The sequence below is a fragment of the Chinchilla lanigera genome, unplaced genomic scaffold (genome assembly GCF_000276665.1).
Source record: "Chinchilla lanigera isolate Chin_1 unplaced genomic scaffold, ChiLan1.0 scaffold00036, whole genome shotgun sequence".
Taxonomy (NCBI): Eukaryota; Metazoa; Chordata; class Mammalia; order Rodentia; family Chinchillidae; genus Chinchilla; species Chinchilla lanigera.
Window position 1 is genome coordinate 9,248,961 of NW_004955437.1, and position 10,061 is coordinate 9,259,021.

General features: G+C 42.6%; 1 protein-coding gene across 1 annotated transcript in view; it reads right to left on the reverse strand.

The window, feature by feature from the left end:
* The window catches only part of Znf318 (zinc finger protein 318), a gene marked incomplete at its 5' end in the record, with an annotated part of 37,605 nt that extends 27,544 nt beyond the window's left edge, over positions 1-10,061 (reverse strand). Inside the window, 3 exon segments of the mRNA XM_013516978.1 lie at positions 107-743; positions 7,593-7,744; positions 9,935-10,061. Of these exon segments, the coding sequence (XP_013372432.1) occupies positions 107-743; positions 7,593-7,744; positions 9,935-10,061 (916 nt within the window).

Sequence of the window (10,061 nt, forward strand, 5' to 3'; positions counted from 1 at the left end):
CAGTACATATTACATATTACAAAGATACCTTTAGGAACACAGCCACCAGGAAAGTAAGATACCAGAGGGACTAGTAAGAGACTCTGGAAAATATGTTAACAGATACCTGTACAGAAGGTTCCATGTCCACCTCAATCCGCTTCTTCAGAATGGACTTCTTGGGCATCACAGATACTTCCTCAGGCCGATGCAAAGAATATCCGGGCTCCGAAGCTGTCAGGGCACCTGATAATCCAGGAATAGAACAGCTATTGCCACCATCATCTTCTCCCACAAGCTCCTGACTCAAGCTCCTACTTCGTTCCTCTTCCTCTCGCTTTCTCCTGGCAAGGTCCAGCTCTCGAAACTCAGGGTCTAGAAACCTAGGACTTGGGCTTCGTCTGCGCTGCCGATAGTTTCGAGTCCCGGAAGTAAAAGCTGGGTGATCCCCTCCCATGCTGTATATCTTCTCTGTATCATCATAACGGGGCCTTTTGGCCTCCCGGCTCCTTTCTTCAGATCGGACAGAGTAGGAGCTTTTGAGTTTGTCTCTAGTCCGTTCTGTTCCCCGCAATAGCTCATCATGACAACTGATATGGGGACTATAATCAGATCGATGCAGGAAAGTCTCTCTTGTTCTGTAGTCCTCATCAAATTGTCCCAAGAAGGGACTAAGAGGCTCCTCTTCCCGGGAAATATATCGCTCAAGACCCCGAGAGCACTGGGAGCGTCGAGTGAAGATAGAATCATCTATCAGGTCATCCCTGAGGAAAGAGACAAGCATCACTAAATATAATGGTCTTGGAAAGGGTAAGACTAGACAAGGCTGAAACTGTTATTTGGCTAGTGAACTACAGAATGTTTACGACAAAAGATAATAATCATGAAATCTAAGAAGAGATCTATGCAATACATGCAACATTTCCCCTCCCTTTCCTCAGGGGGACAAGCAGTTTCAGCCTCTAACCAGGGGTTGATCTTACCAATACATGTAGACAGAGCTCTTATGCTAATTTCTTTGATTACACTGGGAAAGCAGATTATCATATTAGGATTTGGGAGATGTGAAAACACCAATAACAGACTATAAAGATTCTCAGGTTTACACAACTCTAGAGTAACTAAATTCTAGCTCTTTGCTACCAAATGTGTAGTCAGGACCAGCACCACTGGCATTAAATGGGAACTTACTAGAAACACAAATCCTCAGGTTCTGCTCACTATAGCCAGAGCTTCCTTGCTTGCTTCCTTCCTTCCTTCATTTTTGGTATCGGGAATCAAACTCAGGACCTTGCACTTGCCAGGTAGGCACTGTGCTGCTGAACTACATTCCCGGCCAGAGCTGTATTTTAACAAGACCTGCAGGACAGCACCTGTTCTCCAGGTTCAAAGTGTGAGGAATATCAGTTCACAACAATGGTTTTTAAACTGTATTCCGCAGAGATTTTCAAAAATGCTTAAGAGTTCTCTACAGGAAAAAGGTGCTAGGAAAACAGAACCAGAAGACTCTCAGCCTTCCACCCCACTTACATCATGACACGAGCCCCAACTTCATGATGTCTACATGTTCAAGTTCTATATGATATTTCACTTGGGAAAAGTGAGTATGATTTGGGGGGGGATGTTAAAAACCCACAAAACTGTTTTCTCACCCTTTTTCTATCTCACCTGGATACTCACAAGCACTCTGCTAAGTTTTGACCCAAACAGAGATGATGGTTTGGCTATGTTTTTATTTCACAGAAATACAACAGTTTCAGATCTCTGTGGCGTGAAGGAAAAAAATACAGGATAAGACAACTGTCCTTTCAGCCTAGAGCTCTGCACCATACACACTGATCTAACCTTTTTGGGCACTGTGGCCATACAGCATCTATGACCAAAAAAAGAAATTTAATCACAGATAGAAATAAAGATTCTCTACTACTTTAAGCATGTAACTTTTTTTTTTTTTTTTTTTTTTGTCTTTTTGAGACAGAGTTTCACTATGTACTTCAGGCTGGCCTTGAATTCACTTTGTAACTGAGGGTGGCCTCAAACTTATAGCGATCCTCCTGCCTCAGATCCCAGTGTAAGCATAAAGCTTTCAAACTATCTGAGTGAAAAATGGAAATTCTCCCATGTTACTCATGTTCAAGTGAATTTCCATGTAAATGGTGGCAATTATTGCCATACTATTTTTAATTGCTACTTTGCATGCATGCATGTTTCTAGAAGTTATTTTTTTATAAATAGTCGTTTTACTACCTCTGAGACTATTTTAGCAGAACAGCAAGAAGTTGCATTTTCTTATCCACCAGTGCTGCCTTTGTCCAAAGCTACAAAGTAATTTGGCAAAAGCTACAAATTACTTTATGAAAGGCTATCAAGGTTAAACTTTCTCACATCCACTGAAAGAATGCTGCCTGTAGAAATCCAGATTGGAATTTAGGGAATTCTGAGGTCACAATATAGTATGAAGTAGGAAGGAATGGGAATGTACCAAGGATGATCTCTTAAATGAAACGTAACTGGAGAAAAATTTTTACTCTGTAGGTCTATCAGTCATGTCCATACCTACCTTCCAGGGAGGAATAGCCAAGAGTTGAGTTGCTCCACCACTAAAATACCATCTACCATACAAAAATAGGCTACATGGATAGGGGCAAGTTCATCCATGCTTTTATGGTCAGCTCCACACTAAAACTATTATGCAGATTAAAAAAAAATAATAATAATAATAAAAAGAGAATATCAGCCCATACCCTAATCCAACACTAAATGTCAAGAAGCTAGGAATAAGATGGCTCTCAGGAAGCCTCAGTCCAGATGTGGAAACTCCAGCAAAAGAAGACATATAATTAAAGGAGGCATATAAGTAAGTTTTTTGCTTTTTTGTTTTTTTTTGTCTTTTTGAGACAGGATCTTGCTATGCAGTTCAGGCTGGCCTTGAGCTTATTTTGTAGCCCAGGCTGGTCTCGAACTCCCAACAATCTTCCTGCCTCAGCCTCCCAAGTGCTGGGATTACAGGCATGCACCACCACGCCCAGCGCAAATAGTTTTTTAAACTGTCACATAAATACAATCAGAAATCGGGGTGCGGGGCTGGGGATTTAGCTCAGCGGCAAAGCGCCTGCCTGGCAAGCGCAAGGTCGTGAGTTTGGTTCCCGGTACCGGAGAAAAACCAAAAAAAAAAAAAGAAATCGGGGTGCTTATTAGAAGCTCAGGTCTTCTTTCCACAGGACTCCTAAGAAGTAAGAGAGAAAACTAGATGGAATAAAAACATGCCCTAGGAAGTACCACATCTCTTGTAGACTGAGGAGTCCAATGATGGACACTCTCTAGAAGTCTAGGTTAAATCCAACTGTTTTCTAATATCAAGTCTCTTTTAAAAATTGACTGCTAGATATAGATAATAACCACACAAGGGTTCATGGTACTACTCCATTTTTTGTGTTTACCAATTTCTATTAAACAAGTTAGAAAATGTCGGGCTAGGAGTGTAGCTCAGCAGTAGAATACCTGCCTAGCATGCACAAGGCCCAAGCTTCAATCCTCATTACCACCAAGGGAAAAAAAAGGAAAAAAAGTACATTAAGTCCATATATGAGCTTATACACTAATGTTCACAGCAGCATTTTTTTGTTTGTTTTGAGACAGGGTCTCACTATGTAGTACAAGCTGTCCTTGAATTCACTAGGTACCCCAGGCTGGCCGCTAGCTCACAGTGATCCTCCCGCCTCAGCCTCCCAAGCACTGGGACTACAGGCGTGTGTTACCACCCCCAGCTTAGCAGTATTATTTATAATAGCCAAAAAGTTAAAATAACCCAATGCTGTCCACACATTCACTACTGATAAATACACAAAATGTGGTTATGCATACAATGAAATATTATTGGCTATTAAAAGGAGTGCTATACATATGAATAAACCTTAAAAACATTATGCTAAATGAAAGAAGCCAATCACAAAGGACAATATAACATAGGATTCTATTTATATGGAAATGTCCAGAATAGGCAAATCTATATAAAGAGAAAGAAGATTAGGGCTGGCACTAGGGTGAATAATAGCTGAAGGTGCTAGGTTTCTTTATGGCATAACAAAAGTGTTATAAAATTGAATGCACTGGTGGATGCACAACCCTGACTATACTAAAATCTTCTAAATTATACACTTTATGAGGGGAAATTATATGATATGTTAATTATATCTCAATAAAATGGTTAAAAATATATATAATTTCTTTAACAAGATCCTTTATGGGGCCAGGGATTTAGCTCAGTGGTGCAGTGCCTGCCTGGCAAGCATAAGGTCTTGAGTTCGAGTTCTGGTACTCCCTAAAAAAAGGTTCCTTTATGGCTAAGAGGTATAGTTCAAGTGACAGAGCACTTGCCTAAATGCCCTAGGTTTAATCCCCAGCACATAAAAAAAGAAGTCCTTCAGAGCCTATATTTTCCATTCTTTTTTTTTTACTGAGTCCTCAAAATGCCCTAAAAAAATTGTCTGCTTGTGTCTTTTCCCTAAGCAAATCAAGGGGAAATATATCCTATTTCATCAAACTCTATCAGGGCCAGCAGGAGTCACGTGATAGAATTTCATGATTGCAATGTATACTGTACAGAGTACTTTGATATACAGGAGAAACTGGCCTCATATCCACTAGTCTTTTTTTTTTAATTTTTAAATTTAAAAATTTTTTTCCACTAGTCTTGAGAAACTCAGTCTCTTAGAATTTTTCATATAACCTGTTAATGCTCCCTTTTTGAACAAGTTGTAGTCAGCTAGGGGACTGCTGAAGAAAAATACTAACAACCCTGGTAACTTGGTTGTCATCCAACTTGATACAATAAACTTAACAGACTCAATAGGAAAAGGAATACACTATACCCCTGCAAAGTCATGGTTCAGAGCTTGTGACCTCAGTAGTTCCAAGATTTTTCCTTCGAGTTTAACCAATAATTGTTCTTGAAAACCCCTGCAATTTCATGGAAACTGCAAATATCCTCTGCAATTAGTTTTTTGGTGGGAGATTTGCAAGTAGCCAATCTGAGAGCATCAGTCAGTTCTCCTTACTGCTGACTGGTTGCTGCCCTGTAACCCATCTCAGGCAGTTGCACCAACATTCCACATCTTAGCAGGTTGCTGCACCACATGTAGCTATTGAGGGGTCTCAGTTTTGCTCTTCTTAAAGCTCTGAGATCCCTAAGATGCTGCCAAAACATTTTGCACCTTCTAAGGCTCTATCAATACAGTATTTTATTAAATTACATAACTGTGGGAGACATACCATATTTAGGGTTTAAAATATAGGCTTTTTTTTTTTTAAATCATATCTGAAATTTGCAGTTTTTCACAATTCGCGGGTGCTCTAAGAATATAACCCCTGTGAATTTTGGGGGCCCACTGTATTAGGGTCTCATGAAAAAGAAAATAAACATCTATAAGGGCTAGAAATGGCCCATTTGATTAGTGGAAGATGAGACTCACTGTTGAGACATCCTGAATACGCCAGTGGTGCCATGGCCTGGTGTTAGTAGACAGTAACTCCCCACAAACCATACTGAGAAAGTGCAAAGGAACACAAATGTGGAGGTGGTAGAAGAGAATGAGTCCATTGAGAACCTTAATCTCACTTTTTCTGAAAATTGGGTCTCTCTAAAACACATGCTTCTAAAAAGATGATTAATTACAGTCCTAAATTTTCATAACTTAAAAAGACAACCAATTATCTGAAGCTCATAATAAAGTGTGTACAGAAGAGAGGTGACATCCTAGGCCTAACATTCTAGGGAATGCTTAAGATCCCTCAAAACTTCAGCACGAGGCCAGGTGTGGTGGCCAGGCTGAGGCAGGAGGATCGTTGAGTTTGAGACTAGCCTGGGCTACAAAGTGAGCACTCAAGGTCAGTCTGAACTGCATAGCGAGACCCTGTCTCAAAAAGACAAAAAAACAAAACAAAACGAAAAACCTCAAGGAAGGCAAAGAATCACACCTCATGCACTACCTACCCAGACTGCCTACTCAATCATATCTCAAAATAGAAGCCACCGGAAGGGCAAGAACTATTGTCTCCTCAAGTATACAGTTACATACCTTGAAGTCCTGTTCTCAGAAGCCACAGTGTGTAGGACACACAACTACCCTGCTTTGCCTCACTGTGTCTGCAGCCTCTGGAGCTTTAAAGTGAGTATTTCCAAGAGCAGCACTATCCTCAGACTTCCTGCCGAGCTGTCCCCACCTGCCCACTGTGCTCTGCACACTACTGAACAAATAGCCTTGGTATGAAAGACCACTTCTTTGATCTCTGCTACTGCTAATCATTTGTGGAAACTCTCAGTATGCAAGCAGAGACCATAAAAGACACAGTCTCAGCCCTGCTTTCCAATCTTTATCTTCTGACTTTTTGAGGTGAAAAACACCTAATGAGATTATTTATTTCCCATATACAGTCAACTTCCTAATACCTGAGGTCTATATTTCATGCTGTGGAGTCTATTTGGTACATTATTTGTCAACTACTATTCAATAGTTGTAAATAATTGAACATAAACATTTTTGAAGAACTCTAACTCTTCACCACTGCTTATATGCTTAATATATATATATTATATATATTATCAGACATATCTAAACCTTGTCTGAATCAATATTTGACCTGTACAAACTTCTTTGAATTAGATTTTATTGACACATTTTAGAAATACATAATCACATTCGTCATAGAGAATTTGTACCTGTACATGACATATCTTGATTCTCTTTTTCCCATTCCCCTACCCTCCATTCAACCCCTCCTCCCCTCTCCATTTACAAAAGCTTTGTTTTCATGTTTTCCTTCTTTTCTCATTTTTTTTTACTTATCCCTTCTTTCCTTTCCCCTTCCCCCCCTCTCTTGTTCCCCTCCACATCTGAACATTTTTTTCCTATTTCACAATAACTATTGTGTATTTTGGTGCTTATCTACACTTTTGGTTTCTCACACCAGAGAATCTAGGTAGTATTTACACATATGTCCAGTTTATTTCCCTTAAGAGTATGGTCTCAATGGGACCTGCACAAACTTTAAAAACGTTTTTAAGAAAATCTTTCCTGCAGTCAGGCATGGCAGCACATGCCTGTTATCCCAGCAACTCAGGAGGTTAGGGCAGAAGGATCACAAGTTTGAGGTCGGCCTAGGCAGTTTAGCAAGACCTTGCTGCAAAATGAAAAATAAAAAGGGCTGATGTAGCCTAGTGGCAGAACACATTTGGGTTCGATATCCAGTTATCACCAAAAAAAAAAAATTCTCCAAATCTTTGCATAAAGGACCCCTCATGGTTCTAAATATTTTAGAATCCATGTTATTTCAATTAATTTTTTTGCTTTGAGGACTCTGATTATAGCCCCTCACAGCCCTGTTTCTAGACATACCAAGATGAACTTTTTAAACAGTCTCTTCCTTGTAGAATTCATTCAGAAACAGAGTTTATGTCGATACATTCTCCTCTTAGAAAAGTCATACTTTGTCCTGGACACAGGGATATTGGGAATAATCTCAGTGTTGGCACTGTCCTTTCAAAGACATCATTCAGAAAACAACATTTCTGCCTTTTAGGATGGTACAGTGCACCTGCCCTAGGGGAAGCCTACCTGTCCATGTCTTCCAGATTATCCACTGGTGACCCCAGCCGATCATTAAGGTGTCGCCGTTCTGGTGTGCTAACACAAAAGTGGTCATTGCCAACAGTGATCCTTAAGCTCTGTTCCACAGAAGAGTCAGAACGCAGACCAGGAGAGCGTCTCTACAAAGGTAAAAGTGTCAACATAGTCAACAGATTGCTATAGCCAAAAATGTTCTCCCTACTCATAACACTGTGGTCCAACAAGGTAAGAAATAGCTATGATAAGAAACTATCCCCAAATAAAACATTTTTTAAAATTATCATTTCCTTAGAGATAAAAGCCCATACCTGTAATCTTCCCAGTGACCTCTCATTTTTACTGGGTATGGGAACAGAGCAGTGAATAAAATCCTTGCTCTCAGAACCTATGCACTTCTAGTTAAGGAGGCTAGCCAAAAACAGGTATGTTTTTTCCAGTGCTTCTCATCGTGGTAAGTGCTAGAGAGTCATGAAAAGAAGGCACCAGGAAAGACTGAGGAAAAGGACAGGACAGTTAGAAGCTTCTCTGAGGTGGCATCATTTAACCCAGGAGACAGAATGAGATGTCAGCATTGCGAAGAAACACAAGGGTGTTTCACACAAAGTGAAAAAGCACCTGGGTAATGTGTTTGGTGTGTTTTGGGCAATGAAAGTCTGGTATGGCTGCAGCAAGGTGAGAGAAGACAGAAACCACAGTTGGGATTTTCCCCCTCTGGTACCCAGGAACAAATGGACTGAGCTCTGCCACTAAGCTACAATCCCAGGCCTTTTTTATTTATTTATTTATTTACTGACGGTGCCTTGCTAACAGACTTGGTGATCTTTCCGCCTCAGTCTTCCTCAGTGTCGGGGACGGGTTGTATGTTACCATGCCCAGTTTATATTAGGAAACTTTATCCTAATATGATAAGGATTTTAAGTAAGAGTGTGATTTGACGTTTTCCCTCCAGATAGTCTGCATTGCCCACTCCCTCCCCTTCTGGTATTTATTCAAGTCACCTTCTCAGAAGACCTTCCCTGGCTACTCTATCTTAAAAACTTTACCTCCTTCCTTTCTCTGCTTTATTCTGTCCTTATTACCTACTCACATTTAACACATCAAGACATTTCTAACCTCTCCATCTTATCCACCCACACTGCTAAGACTTTAAACTCCATAAGGACAACTCTGGTTTGTTCACCCTTATGCCGAATACATGGCAGATGCTCAATAAACACTTTTCAAGCCTATAAAGTCAGTTTTAAAAACCATTTTGATTACTATATACAGAGTAAACTAGAGGATAGCAAAAGTAGGATGGAAAGGAGGCACCTGAAACCATCCTGAGAGGGAAGAAGTAAGTGTGGACCACAGTGATAGCATGAGGATAGCTTGGGCATGCCACTTGGAGGTACAGCTAACCAGTTAGACCCATGAGGTCTGACATGTTAGAAGTGGGAAGAAGGGACATGGGACAGTTTCTGCGTTGAACAAGGGACAGTACCATTTATGATGATATCATTTACTGAGACAGAGAAGACCCAGGCAAATAAACTACGTTGGGGCAGAAAACAGAGATTGCGAAAACAAATATTCTTTCTCCTGCTGCAGTGACTGGCACAGCTCAGCTTTAAAACCTCAAAGGGTAGTAAGTCAATCTGCCTGTGACCAAAGGACACAGAAAACTTGGACACTCTTAAGAGAGCTCCTCAAAAGAACAGACATTTTTGCCACTGGGTGAAAAGAAGACTGATGAACTGAAAATAGAAGCAGAATCCCAAACGCCAGCACTGCGAGGCTCTGCTGAGCAAGTCGGGGTCACATCTACCTTCTTTCCCTGTGCTGGGGTCGGGACCCAGGAGCCCACAGCTCAGCCGAGCACCCACCCCCGAGCTACACCCCAGCCCCACACCCCAGCCCCGCGAGTTCGCCTCTAACCTCACGCTTCGCCGCTAGCAGTGAACCTAACGGTGCACACTGGGCTGCTGGACCGGTCGGACGGGACCGAATCACAGCTCCGCCACTGCTCGGCGGCGTCAGCTCGGCCAGGTCACTCGGCCTCCCCGGCCGGGTCCTTAGCCGTGCACGAGGGGCCGACTGCTGCACCTCGTCAGGGGTCGCACAGCGCCTGGCCCGCCGACAGCGACCGCGGTGGCGCGTCACCCCTCGCAAGTGCGGCGTCTCCAGGTCGCCACCCCGAGGCCCTGACAGCGGCTCCCGGGACCCTCTCGGGAATGGCGGGCTCGCGTGTGGCCCCAGCCCCGCAAACTTTCCCGCACCGCGGCCGCGGCCTGGGACCGAGGCCGGCTTTGTGCGGTGCGCGGGGCCCCTCCCGGGAGGGCTGGCATTACCCGGCTGCCGCTGTCGCCGGCGTGGTTCCCGCGGCCGTCCCGGGAGAAATCGGCGCGCGGCTCGCCGCGACTGCTGCCTCTGAAGCCTCCCGGGCCCGGAGGAAAGAGTCGGCGCCCCCGCGGAGGG